Source organism: Myotis nattereri, assembly GCF_964212035.1.
Source record: "Myotis nattereri genome assembly, chromosome: 1".
Lineage (NCBI taxonomy): Eukaryota > Metazoa > Chordata > Mammalia > Chiroptera > Vespertilionidae > Myotis > Myotis nattereri.
Window position 1 is genome coordinate 127,687,576 of NC_138075.1, and position 14,488 is coordinate 127,702,063.

The 14,488-nt window shown below is 41.5% G+C and overlaps 1 protein-coding gene across 2 annotated transcripts in view; it reads right to left on the reverse strand.

The window, feature by feature from the left end:
• Positions 1–1,881: 1,881 nt before the first annotated feature.
• HSPA14 (heat shock protein family A (Hsp70) member 14) overlaps positions 1,882–14,488 on the reverse strand; it is a 60,429-nt gene continuing 47,822 nt past the window's right edge. The window contains exons 11-14 of one of the 2 annotated variants that reach the window (XR_013996279.1): positions 8,415–8,627; positions 7,390–7,514; positions 5,037–5,107; positions 1,882–3,593 (exon numbers count right to left, since the gene is read on the reverse strand). Coding sequence is in view for 1 of the 2 variants with exons in the window: in XM_081096570.1 (XP_080952696.1) it covers positions 3,515–3,593; positions 5,037–5,107; positions 7,390–7,563; positions 8,415–8,627 (537 nt within the window). In the remaining variant the exon portion in view is untranslated. Of the gene's footprint in view, positions 3,594–5,036; positions 5,108–7,389; positions 7,564–8,414; positions 8,628–14,488 lie in introns of both variants that reach the window. The other variant, XM_081096570.1, reaches the window with a different exon arrangement.

The window sequence follows — 14,488 nt, forward strand, 5'->3', positions numbered from 1 at the left end:
TGGTGTGTGGCAGTGTCCTCTTGTTCCTCAGGGAAACCTCCACATCCAAGATATCCCTCCCAATTTTAAACCACCACAAATGGGTGTGGGAACAACTGGTTCTGCAATTCTGTCCGGTGTCTCCACCCCTCCTACTAGTCTTGATGTGCTTCTTTAATTCCCTAGTTCAGTGGTTGGCAAACTGCGGCTCGGCAAACCACGGCTTGCAAGCCACATGCGGCTCTTTGGCCCCTTGAGTGTGGCTCTTCCACAAAATACCGGTTCTTCCACAAAATACTGACTTCTGTGCATGGGCCACGAAGTTTCAATCGCACTGTACGTGCACGCCTGCATGTGGTATTTTGTGGAAGAGCCACACTCAAGGGGCCAAACAGCTGCATGTGGCTCGCAAGCCGTGGTTTGCCGACCACGGCCCTAGTTGTAGGACTTCTGTTCAGCTAGATTTCAGATGGTTCTGAATGATAGTTGTTCTGTATTTTAGTTGTAAATTTTGATGTGGTTGTGGGAGGCTGCAGTACCACATTTCCCTATGCTGCCACCAGATGGACCAGATGCTAGGTATCATCTTGATTCACCCTCTCATTCTCAAAATTAATTCCATTAGTAAGCCATGTCAATGGTACGTCCCAAATATACCTTGATTCTGCCCCATTTCTCCATTGCTACTGGTATTATCTTAGTAGTATGGGCCCTCATTTCTCAACTGGAGTCCTATAAAAGCCTACCTGGTTTCACTTCCACTATGCTACCCTCCAATCCACTTTCTACACAGCCACAAAAGTGACCTTAAAACATAAAGTGGAATGTTTCCTTCTCCAGCTTTAAATATTTCCCTAAGTCTAGAATAAAACCCAAACCTTTGGATGATCTAAGTGGCCTTATGTGATTGGAACCTGCTTCCCTAACCTTAATTTGTGCTACTGCCCTTTGCTCACTATCCTCATTCAGAAATCATTTATTGTGCATCTCCTATGTGCCAGGCACTGTATGAGGTGCTGGAAATATAACAGTGGACATAAAAGAAAGAGACCTGGGGAGAACAGATAAATAAGTGAGAAAATAACTTGAGGAAATTCTTAATTAATTTCTGGTTCAGAGTACATGCCCCTCCTGTTGTTCAGGTAGCTACCTTCTTATCACTTGGGTCTCCGCTTAAAGGTCACTTCTTCCGAGGCCTCTCCTGGTCACCCTATCTAAAGTAGGTACTTCCTATCTTCCATTCTCTTTCAGTAAAAATTTACAGAACAAATGTATTAAATATTTTGTAAACCAACTGTTTCCATCATTTTCTAGTCTTGAATCCCACTAATTCCAGGGGATAGATTAGGCTTTGACTCTTCAACATGCTTTGTTGTATCTAATATCTGGAGCAGCAACTCTCAAAGTAGGGTACAGGGTCCCGAAACCCTTCAGAGAGCTCCTAAGTTCTTATCTCTCTCTACTTTCTTCTCTGAAATCAATAAAAACATATTTTAAAAAATTTATTTACAAAACTAGGTGTGGGGTAGAACTAACACACTGGCCATGGTTTGCCAACCCCTGATATAGTAAAATAAGCTAACAATACTTCAAAGTAAAATCTTAATTCTTCCAGAGCATTTAGATTTAGCAATTCAACTCTCTTAGTTGGTATTTTCTTATTTCCTGAAAACACTTAATAACTTATACATGTTTAGTTTATTTTTGTGTTTATAACTTGGGAAAAGATCCTAAGATATGACTAAATAGCCAGCCTTAATCAATAAGGTATGCCTACCAAAAGGCTGCTTCTTTGTGGACTTACAATCATATCTGAATTCTCTTTGTGCTTTGGTCAATAATTTGATGCAGAATAATCATGAAAAAGTTTACTTTTGACTTCTGCATCATTTTTTTTTTGTTAATCACTCACCTGAGGTTATTTTTTTCCATTGATTTTAAGAGAGTGGAAGGGATGGGGAGAGACAGAGAGAGAAACATCAATGTGAGAGAGATGCACTGACTGGTTGTCTTCCGCTCATGCCCTGACTAGGGCCAGGGATAGAGCCTGCAACCGAGGTACATGCCCTTGACTGGAATTGACCCTTCAGTCCATGGGCCTGGACTCTCTCCACTGAGCCAAACCAGGAAAGACGGTTTCTGCATCTTTAGAAATAGAAGATTACTGCCATCTATCTCCCACGAAGTTTGAACGGGTAATAAACAACAGTTTTTGAATTTTACCACTGAGTAAACATTTCTTCTTTTTGCTGGGAACCAAGGAAAATAAGTGGAAAAATCCTATGTTGGTAATACGATCTAGAGTCCAATGTGTGCTACTCATGTTGCACCTTTCCCTTGATACAGGCAAATTAGTTGGGTTGTTTTATTTAGAGAATAAGATTTTTCATTAATAACCCATTGAGGATCTAAATGCCCCAGAGAATATTTTCTGATGAATATTCATTTGTAAGAGGGAAAAATCAAAGTAAACAAAATTGTAAAAAAAACGAGCACTTCTCCTACATTTCCATTCACAAAAAGAAGGCACCGTTTAAAGCAGTAGTTCTCAACCTGTGGGTCGTTCGACCCCTGTGTCGCCTAAGATCATCGGAAAACACATATATAATTACATATTGTTTTTGTGATTAATCACTATGCTTTATGTTCAATTTGTAACAATGAAAATACATCCTGCATATCAGATATTTACATTACGATTCGTAACAGTAGCAAAATTACAGTTATGAAGTAGTAACGAAAATAATTTTATGGTTGGGGGTCACCACAACATGAGGAACTGTATTAAAGGGTCACGGCATTAGGAAGGTTGAGAACCACTGGTTTAAAGACTTTGCTATTTAGCCTTCCAGACTTTCTTTGTGTCACATGAATATCTACACACAATTGGTGAGTTTATGACTTTACTTTTTTCTTTTAAGCAAAAAAGGTATCTTATTTTGTACATGGTTCTGAATTTTTTTTTCCATTTAATACCAAAGACTTTTCAATTGTTCTCTTAGTCATCTAATAAGAATACAAGTCTTCTTGCTCTGGTTGGGTGGCTCATTTGGTTGGACCGTCGTCCTGTGCAAGAAAAGGTTGTGGGTTTGATTCCCAGTCAGGGGACATTAGGAGACAACTGAGCAATGTTTCTCTCTCACATTGATGTTTGTTTCTCTCTCTTTTCCTCTCTCTCTCTCAAAATCAATAAAAACATATCCTTGGGTGAGGATTAAAAAGAAAAAAGACTTCTTTCTTAACATTATAGAAACAATTTTAAGAAAACAATGTTAAATTCCCAGTAAAATGCACTTCAATTCACTCAATTTAATTTTAAACAGCTTCATGATAGAAAGAGTTCCTTATATTTCCCACCATTGATTCATCTTAATTGGAAAACAAAAAGGGTTGCAACATTTATTAATATATTGTATTTTAATAGAAACATAGATTACACAGTTCATCCAAAAGTATTTCAATATAAACATCACATATGAACAAAACCAAGTAATTGATATTTTAGTTCTAAAAGAGTCATGGTTTTTCTAAAATACTAAGATGCCACCTCAATAGTGATCGCTTCACATTTTCCAGTCTCTTGATCTGTGCATGTCACATGTAAAGATCCATCCCTAAACAAACAAAAATAACATTTCATAAGCTCATTTTATAAAAAGAGAAAGTGCTTAAGGAATTACTTGTGGACTTTTTATAAACGAGATAATGTTAATTTTTGAAAGAAGAGTATTAAGATAAAGAATAAATAGAACTTCAGTGTCTTTAAATTTAGAATCATATGCTATAATTAGATAGTTGTTAAAAATTTCCTCCTATTGCGCTCACCCTCCCAGGAGCACACTCGTGCCTTTCCCTTCCTCCTTTTCTTCCCCCACAGCCTAGCACAGTGATGGCGAACATATGACACGCGTGTCAGAGGTGACATGCAAACTCATTTTTTTTGGTTGATTTTTCTTTGTTAAATGGCATTTAAGTATATAAAATAAATATCAAAAATACAAGTCTTTGTTTTACTATGGTTGCAAATATCAAAAAATTTCTATATGTGACATGGCAACAGAGTTAAGTTAGGGTTTTTCAAAATGCTGACACACCGAGCTCAAAAGGTTCGCCATCACTGGCCTAGCACCTCCTAAACTCTAAGGGATTCCATGAGACCTGCAACCAGGGGAGGAGTGGACAGCGGCAGCTCATCCCGGGGGAACCCCCTGAACCTGTCTCCAAGGGGCCCCATTTTCTGACTTCCCAGTGAGCTAAAGCAGCCTAGCCTTGGCTCATTTCTTTCCTACAGCATTTTTGGAGAACCAAAGCAGGCCTGTGTGGGCTCGCCTGTTGCTTCTTTTATGCCAAGCACTTTCTTGATTCACTGTCCCAACATACTCTCAAGTAAAAAAAAATTCCTTTTAGACCACTGAAACCAAAATTATATTCCTTGCAAACCCACAATGATAAAGACCTTAAGTTCAAAACTTTATTCAAGCTCAAGACATATCATGCCACTTTTAAGCCCAGGCCAAGGCAAACATACTCTAATAAATTCAATATTCTTGTTAAGTATGGTTTATGAAATGAATTGTCCCAAATGTTAATTTCAAAATGATCTACTTGAAAGATATAGTGTTATGGATGAACTGTTGCTAGGGAAATGGTAACAGCTGGATTTAGTTAGTAATTTATTTCCTAGATATTTTCTGTAGCAATATTGAAATAAACTAAACTTTTAGGACAAATAATGTGAATTATGTAAACCTTGGAAAATTATACTAGTATTTAAAATTAATAAAAATTATATCCCAATTTGCATAAACTAGTTTTTTGGTTGACTACACCCAAAATATTTAAAGAGTTCATAAAAAATTCAGAATGCAAATGACCTGAGATATACTTTTCTTTATAAAATACAGTAATTCTGTAGGACAAAAATACAAATCATTAATAAAATACAAGTTTTTACTAAATGATTTTCCCAGAATGACAATGGGTGAAGAATCAAACTGACAAAAAAAGGCAAGTCTCAAAGTGAATTTTTTAAACATCAGAAGTAGTTTAATTTGTACCTTTTCATAGTTAGAACAGCTAAGATGTCATGTAATCCATTTTCTTTTTTATTTAAATCCTGGAGTATAACCTGTTTATGCAGAAATAACACAAAGATGATTCAGTATTTTGACATATTAATAAACAGATGCATCAGTTATTTCAATGGGCCAAATCCTACTTATTACTGAAACAAAACCTTTAAAATAGGGCAGTTTTGAATTCTCTTACCAGTTATCAAAATTTAGAGAACAGGATTAAGCTTTCTTAATTATGAAATGAAATGTATCCTACAGGAGAGCATAGAAGATAACTACAGTAACATGTAAATTATATTTTGGAAAGCCTTCTATTATACTTTTTAAAAAATTCAAATGTTTTAAATACACCTTGAAAACCTATTTAAAAGAAACCTGTGGCAAATTATTTTGTACAACTAAGATTGCATTTATAAGTTAAAGATACTAATGGATTTACTATAAAATTTCTCAATTTCCTAAAGAAAGGTTAACCAATAAAGCAAGTTTGGAAGTAACTTTTCAGATTTTGTCATTATCAAGTTTTATGACCTTAGGCAAGGCACTAGGTATCTTACTTTGATCATTTGTGAAAGGAAGAAGTTAGAACAGGTAGGTTCTCTAAAAGAGTCTCTTTCCAAATTCAGTGTATGTGACTAACTCTTCCCCTACTGGCATCTGTATATAGGATATGTACATATCCTGCGGGCTTGATCTAGTAAGGGGTTCAGCCAATCAATGATTCCATCTCATCATTGATGTTTCTATCTCTCTACCTCTCCCTTCCTCTATGAAATAAAAATATATTTTCACAAAAGTACTTCATGCTTATGTCCTTTGCTGTTTATATAAAAAGAAATCAGTATGATATATAATATATAGGATATACTGAGAGTAGTTGCAGAATCTCAGAGAAGTATGTGAAGAGAAAAGGTAGTAAATGTATGAGAGAGAAGCTAAGGAATCCCAAGACTGCCACTCAAGGTTAGAAATCTGGTATAGAATAAAGTGCTTACATAGTAAAACACAACAGAAACATTTAGACGAGTTTTTGAAAACTTTACTAGTTGAAGGAGTCCTACACCAGTAGATTTTAAGATTAGGTGGTGCCAACATGCTATATATGTATTTTCATTATTCTTTTGTTAAAATCAGAAAATAAATTTAAAGCTAAAGATACACATTGTCTTTTGTTACATTTGCTTTATTATTACATAAAAGTAATTCATGCCTGTCTGGTGTGGTTCAGTGGTTGAGTGTTGACCTATGAACCAGGAGGTCATGGTTTGATTCCTGATCAGGGATTATACCCGGGTTGTGGGCTTGATCCTGAATAAGGGGCAGAGCCAATCAATGATTCTCTCATCATTGATGTTTCTATCTCTGTACCTCTCCCTTCTATGAAATAACTAAAAAAATATTTTTTAAAAAGTAATTCATGCTTATGCCCTTTGCTATTTATAAAAAAATTCAGTATAAGTGTTAAATAAAAAAATCCTCTTGGTATCTTCAAACCTACCCACTGTTAAGGTTCCTGAATATAGTTCAAACACCTATAGATATTTTCTGTATCCATACCTGATTATCTCTAAATACATACACCTACCCAAACACCTCTTCCCTCACATGGACCCTTGCTTTCAAAATACAAATGATATCCTATTGTAAATATGGTTCTGCAGCCCTTGTGTGTACTTTGCCCTTGACTGAGAATTGAACCTGTGACTCTCCATCCGTGGGCCGATGCTCTAACCACTGACCAAACTGGCCAGGGCTTAATGTAACTATATTTCTTGGGTATGTTCTAAGCAAATAACATGGCTCCTTTCACTCTTTTTAAAAGGATACAGAGGACCATATAACATAAAATATGCATGTGGTATTTTGAAAAGCAAACTTAACCTGTATCAGAAACAATATGGTTTAATGGCAACAGCATGGGCCCAAGTGTACAACCAACCTGAGGATAAATAAGCTCAACCAAGGAAATAATAAGGTATTTAGTACCATAAACCTGTTTCTTTAATCATCTATAAAATGCACATAATTAAGCCTATCTCACAGCATTTTGAGAGTATATTTGTAAAGCACCTGGCAGTTAGCAAACAAAAATGTCACACCTTATAACCAAGAAGGGTCAAGAGCAAAAAGAGAAAGAGTATAAATATAAATTGTATTTTGCTTTTATTTTCCTGTCACTCCTTCAAATTAAAATTGCCTATTTCTTCTTACAGAAACGAATAAGAATTAATCCATTCATCACATTTTCTATTAATTGATATTAAACTGAGTCTAATCCACAAAGAAAAGCTAAAGGTTCATGTGACTAATTCATAATCCAATTTTATGTATTTACCTGTGCAAACTTGTTTTCCTCTTTTGCAGAGTTTTTCCCCTCAGATTCATAGAGTTCAAGGCATACTGAAGATATACTTCCAGGGGCTTGTAATGTGTGTTGTCTTCGAGCTGGCAACGGAGTCCCTGATGGAAACAGTACTGTGAAACTGTTGGCTCCTGATTCATCAACTCCCTAATAAGCAGGAAAATAATATGCATATCTTTTTGATTTTTATTGTTATAATGATAAAAAGTTCCTATTAAAAATGTAATATATATTTCTTGCTTATAATTGTTGCAAACAACACATAGACAAGAAAATAGAAATGATCCTTAATCCCAACCCACTTTAAAAATAAACTGAAACATCTCCTCTACCTATATTAGAAATTTATGATTAAAATTAGTTAATATATATAGCCCTGGCTGGTGTGACTCAATTGGTTGGAGCATCATTCTGTGCACCAGAAGGTCTCAGGTTCAATTCCCAGTCAGAGCACATATCTAGGTTGCGGGTTTGATCCCAGTTGGGGCACATATGGGAGGCAACTGATCAATGTAGTTCTCTCACATTGATGTTTCTTTCTCTCCTCCTCTCTCTCTCCTTTTCTCCCTCTCAAAAATCAACAAAAACAAAATATAAAAAACTCATTAAAAGTAAAATTATAAATTAAAAAAATTTATCAGTATACAAAGTTTTATTGTAAAAACATGGTATGCATGCCCTAGCCAGTTCTGCTCAGTGGATAGAGCTTCAGCCTGTGGACTGAAGAGTCCTGGGTTCGATTCCGGTCAAGGGCACGTACCTTGGTTGCAGGCTCCTCCCCAGCCTGGGCCCTGGTCAGGGTGCATGCATGAGGCAACCAATTGATGTGTTTCTTTTACATCGATGTTTCCCTCTGTCTTTCCCTCTCTCTTACACTCTCTCTAAAAATCAATGGAAAAATATCCTCAGGTGAGGATTAATAAGAAACAAACAAAAGAAAACATGGTTTACGGTATCAAATTTATACCACTTTTATGAAAAAGAAAAACTAAACATACCTTAACTAAAATATCTTTGGCTGAACACTCTATCTTAAGAGAGTCCTCCACTAAAAGATTTTCTTTCCCAGTAAGAATTCCTGCTTCTATAGCTGCACCAATGGGGATAACTTCATCAGGAGGGATAGAATTTAGAAGCTCAACAGCTGGGAAAAGATCTTTAATCAATTGCTGTAGCCTTGGAATTCGAGAAGACCCTCCACAAAGGACAACCTAAAAAATAAAAATAATTTTCAGTTTTTACTTATAGAACGATGTTTTTTTCTCAAGACTAAATGTTATATGCTGACCCATCTTTACCACATGTAATGGTAAAGTATAAGAAACCATATTTTTAGTATTATTTTATGTTATACTTACCATATAAAGATATATATATATATATGTTGTGTGTGTGTGTGTGTGTATATACATTTGTGCATTGGGCCTCTAGTATATGTGTGTGTGTACACACACACACACACACACACACACACACACACAAGAGGCCTGGTGCATGAATTCGTGCACTGGTGGGGTCCCTCAACCTGGCCTGGGAGGATCGGGCTGAAACCTGCTCTCTGACATCCCCCTGAGGGGTCTGGGATTGCGAGAGGGAGCAGGCCAGGCAGAGGGACCTCACCGGTGCACAATCGGGGACAGGGAGGGTTCCAGGGTGTGTCTGGCCCATTTTGCCCAGTGCCGATCAGCTGGACCCCAGCAGCAAGCTAACCTACCAGCCAAAGCATCTGCCCTCTGGTGGTCAGTGCATGTCATAGTGAGCAGTTGAGCAACCTTAGCATATCATTAGCATATTACACTTTGACGGGTTGAACGGACGACCGGACACTTAGCATATTAGGCTTTTATTACATAGGAGGATATATATATATACACACATATATATATACACACATACATTTACCGTCTCTGAAAAACTTCATATAAAATTGCTCCTTTATGAGCTTGTACGCTAAATCACCTGGCTCTGAATAGGCTTGCATTCACAAGTTCCATAGACCTATAGCAAAGAAAAACTTTTCAAACTGGGGACGGAACATCTCATACCCCATGGCCATACACCTGGGTTCAGATGCAGAGGAAGCAGGCAAAAAGACCCATTTCCCAGTTTCTCCCTGGAAGGGATCTGACTGCCTACTTTCACAGCTGCTGCCTGAGGGCCTGATGTCTAATCAGCCAGTATCTAGGTGCTGACTGCAATGCTCATCTTTGGTATGGTCTTGACATACGCTTAACTGGTAAGAGCCAGTGAGAACAAAGATAGCAGCTTAGACATACACAAAGGTTTGAGAGGCAAGAAGCTCAGGTTGGGCTAATTGACAAGGTTCATCTCCTACACTGTCAAGACTAGAAAAAGTGGCAGTTCTCCATAATGCATAGAAACCAACACAGAGAATCAAGAAAAACAAAAATACAGGAGAATATGTTCCAAACAAAATAATAACATGTATCTGTATAAACTGATCTTAATGAAATTAAGATAAGCGATTTACCTGATAGAGTTCAAGATAACAGTAATAAAGACGTTCACTGAAGGGGGTGTGAGTGGCTGGGGAGAAGTTAATGGGGGAAAAAGGAGACGTAAATAATACTTTAAACAATAAAGAATTTAAATTAAAAAAAAAAAAAGATGTTCACTGAAGTCAGGAGAGTAATGCATGAGAATTTCAGCAAAGGTACAGGAAATATAAAGAGTTCCAAATAGAAACCATAGAGCTGAAGATTATAATACTTGAACTGAAAAATTCAACAGAGGGGTTCAACAGTACACTAGAGCAAGCAAAAGAAAGAATCAGTAAACTTAAAGATAGGGCAGAGGAAGTCATTCATTCAGAGGAGCAAAAAGGGATAAAACAGAATTAAGATAGCTTAAGGGACCTATGAGACAACAATAAATGGACTAATATATACATTACTAGAGGCCCGGTGCATGAAAATTCATGCACTGGAGGGGGTGTCCCTCAGCTCGGCCTGCCCCCTCTCACAGTCTGGGAGCTCTCAGGGGCAGGAGGCAACCCGGCAATCAGGGGAAGGCGACACCCCCATCACACCTCTGCTCTGCCACTGCCGGCAGCGCAAGCCTCGGCCGGCCCTGGTTACCTGTGCCTCGGGTGACGCTGGGCGGCTGGGCAGACGCCATCCGAGGCTTGCCTGCACTTTGGGCAGGCCCTGGGTGGCTGGGGGGCTGTGGGGACTGGGGGACTCCAGAGGCAGGTGCACCGGCGGGGCTGAGGGGACTGGGCACTGCCATCTTTGAGGGCGTGGCAGTCAATTAGCATATTCCCTTATTGGCTCTGGGCGCTGCCAACCTTGAGGGCGGGGCAGTCAATTAGCATCTTCCCTCCTTATTGGCTGTGGGCACTGCCATCTTTGCGACAGCATGAGGGTCAATTAGCATATTCCCTCTTTATTAGATAGGATAGGGGGTCTCAAAAGAAAGAGAGCCCTGACCAGGTGGCTCAGTTGGCTGGAGCATCATGCTGAATAGCATAAAAGGTTGTGGGTTCGATAGCTGGTCAGGGTGCATGTGAGAGGCAACAGATCACTGTTTCTCTCTCTCTCTCTCTCTCTCTCTCTGCCTGCTTCCTCTCTCCCTCAAATCAATAAAAACATCATTGGGTGAGGATTTAAATAAAAAGACAGAAAGAGAGGAAAGGGTAGAAAGCTGGTTCAAAGAAATAATGACATAAACTGGGGAATGAAACAGACATAGAGATCGAGTAAATCCAAAAAGTACCAAAATAAGATGAATCTAGAGAGACCCACACTGATGCACATTCTAATGACATTATCAAAAGTTACAGAAAAAGAGAGAATCTTAAAAGGAGCAAGGAAAAAGCAACTTGATACATATAAGGGATCCCCCATCTATACTAATAAGAGGAATATGCAAATTGCCCAGGATGCCGTCACGTAATGACCAATCAGGATGGGAAAAGGGCCGTGGCAGAGAGCTCTCAGTACGCCTGTGCCAGGGGTCTGATGGGCGTGGAGAGGAAGAGAGAGCAGATAGGCAGTTAGGGTGATCAGGCCAGGAAGGGAGAGCAGATAGGCAGTTAGGGGAATCAGGCCAGGAGGGGAGAGCAGATAGGCATTTAGGGGGATCAGGCTAGGAGGGGAGAGCAGAGAGGCAGTTAGGGGGATCAGGCCAGGTGGAGAGCATAGATAGGCAGTTAAGGGGATCAGGCCGGCAGTGGCAAGCAGTTAGGCAGTTAGGGGGATCAGGCCAGCAGGGGAGGGCAGTTAGGGGGATCAGGCTGGCAGGGGGGAGAAGTTAGGCAGTTAGGGTGATAAGGCCAGAAGGGAAGAGCAGTCAGGGGGATCAGGCCAGCAGGGGAGAGCAGTTAGGGGCATCAGGCAGGCAGGTGAGCGGATAGGAGCCAGTGGTTCCAGATTGTGAGAGGGATCCTGGATTGGAGAGGGTGCAAGCCCGGCTGAGGGGCCCCTTTCCCTTATGCATGAATTTCATGCACCAGGCCTCTAGCAAGACTATAAGTAGATATGGCAAAAGAAACCTTGCAAGCCAGATGATATTCAAAGTAATGCAAGAAGAAAAACTGTCAGTCAAGAATATTCTACACATCAGTTGTCCTTTAGAATTGAAGAAAAGATAGTGTTTTACATTAAAATAAAACCTGAAGGAGTTCATCACCATTAGACCAAACTTACAAAAAGAGTTAAAGGGCGTTCTTCAAGTTGAAACAAAAATGCTAATCTATATATATAAAAGGCTATGCAAAGTGTCCCCATGGGAGTTTGGTAGACTGGGAGTTCTATCGCTTGCTGTGCGCTGACCACCAAGGGGCGGTGTGGAATGAAGGAAGGCCCCAGCTGGGGGAAGGGAGGCTTCGGCTGGCAGCTGGAAGGAAGGCCCTGATTGCCGGCCAGACCTAGGGACCCGACCTGTGCACAAATTTTGTGCACTGGGCCTCTAGTTAGTAACATAAGAAAGTATAAAACTAACTGATAAAGGTAATTATATAGTTGAATTCAGAGTACTTTAATATTGTAATGGTGGTGGGTAAGTCACAACTCTAGTATAAAGATTAAAAAACAAAGACATTGAAAATAACTAACTACAATAATTTGTTAATGGATATCCTATCTAATAAAAGAGAAACATGGTGCCGAAACCGGTTTGGCTCAGTGGATAGAGCGTCGGCCTGCGGACTGAGGGGTCCCGGGTTCGATTCCGGTCAAGGGCATGTGCCTGGGTTGCGGGCACAACCCCGGTGGGGGATGTGCAGGAGGCAGCTGATCGATGTTTCTCTCTCATTGATGTTTCTAACTCTCTCTATCTCTCTCCCTTCCTCTCTGTGAAAAATCGATAAAATATATTTAAAAAAAAAAAAAAAAAAAGAGAAACATGGTAATTAGCGTACGACCGCTACCCTTCCCACTGGCTAATCAGGGCGATATGCAAATTAACTGCTAGCCAAGATGGCGGCCGGCAGCCAGGCAGCTGGAAGCGAACATGAGGCTTGCTTGCTTCAGTGACGGAGGAGGACTCCAACGTTCCCCGCCTGCCACTGCTGGCCTCTGAGCTGCAACTCTAAGCAACTATGTTACAAATATAGAAGCTAAACAAAACCCCAGAAACCTCCTTTAGTTGCCGGGCTTCAGCCAACAGGATTGCAACATTGTTTCAAATACAGAACGTAAACAAAGGCCAGAAACCTGCTTTCAGCAGCGGAGGCCTAAGAGCTGGTGCCTCAGAGCTAAAGCTGGCCCAGAATAAAAAATAAAAAAAGAAAAGAAAAAAAGGAGCGGTTGGGAGCTTCAGTCACCCGCCAGCCTGAAAACAGCCCTCAGCCCCTCACCCAGACTGGCCAGGCACCCCAGTGGGGACCCCCACCCTGATCAAGGACACCCTTCAGGGCAAACCAGCTGCCCCCACCCATGCACCAGGCCTCTATCCTATATAGTAAAAAGGTAATATGCCTCCCAGCACTGGGTTCAGTGTGACAGGGGGCAGCACCCAAACCCCCTGATCGCCATGCGGCTCTGTGTGACAGGGGGCGGGGCCACAACCTCCCTATCTGTCCTGCTCTGTTTGTGACAGGGGAAGGCACCCCAATCCCCTGATCAGCCCTGCTCTGTGCCTGATAGGGGGGAGCTCCCCAACCCCGACTGACCTGCGGCTCTGTGTGTGACAGGGTGCGGCACCCCAACCCCCTGATCGGCTCTGCTCTGTGTGTGACAGGGTGCGGCGCCCTAACCCCCCACCCCCGGCCCCACGGGCCCTGCTCTGTGTGTGACGGGGTAGAGCCATAACCTGCCCATCGGCCCTGCCCTGAGTGTGACAGGGTGTGGGGCCCCAACCCCCTGATCCATCCTGCTCTGTGTGTGACAGGGGGCGGTGCCCCATCTCCCCTATCGGCCCTACTCTGTGAGTGACAGAGGAGAGCTCCCCAACCCCCTGATCGGCCCTGCTCTGTGACAGGGGGAGCTCCCCAACCCCCTGAAGGGCCCTGCTCTATGTGGGACAGGGGGCAGCGCCCCAAACCCCTGATCGACCCTGCTCTGTGCGTGACAGGGTACAGCGCCCCAACGCCCTGATTGGCCCTGCTCTGTGCGTGACAGTGGGGTGGCGCCGCAACCTGCCCATCGACCCTGCCTTGAGTGTGACGGGGCAGTGCCCCAACCCCCTAATCAGCCCTACCCTGAGCGTGACTGAGGGTGGCATCACAACCTCCCGATCAGCTCTGCTCTATGCATGACAGGGGCGGCGCCCCAACTCCCCAATCAGCCCTGCTCTGAGCCCGACCAGGGGCTGCACCTAGAGATTGGGCCTGCCCTCTGCCACCCAGGAGCAGGCCTAAGCCAGCAGGTCGTTATCTCCCGAGGGGTCCCAGACTACGAGAGGGCACAGGCCGGCTGAGGGACCCCCGCCTTCCCATCGAGTGCACAAATTTTTGTCCACCGGGCCTCTAGTACACAATATAAAAAGATATAAACTGTGACATCAAAACCATAAAATGTGGTGCGGGGAAGGAAAAATAAGCTAAAAATGGATTAAAGACTTGAGTGTAAGACACCATGGAACTTCTAGAAGAAAACATAGGGGTAAGTTC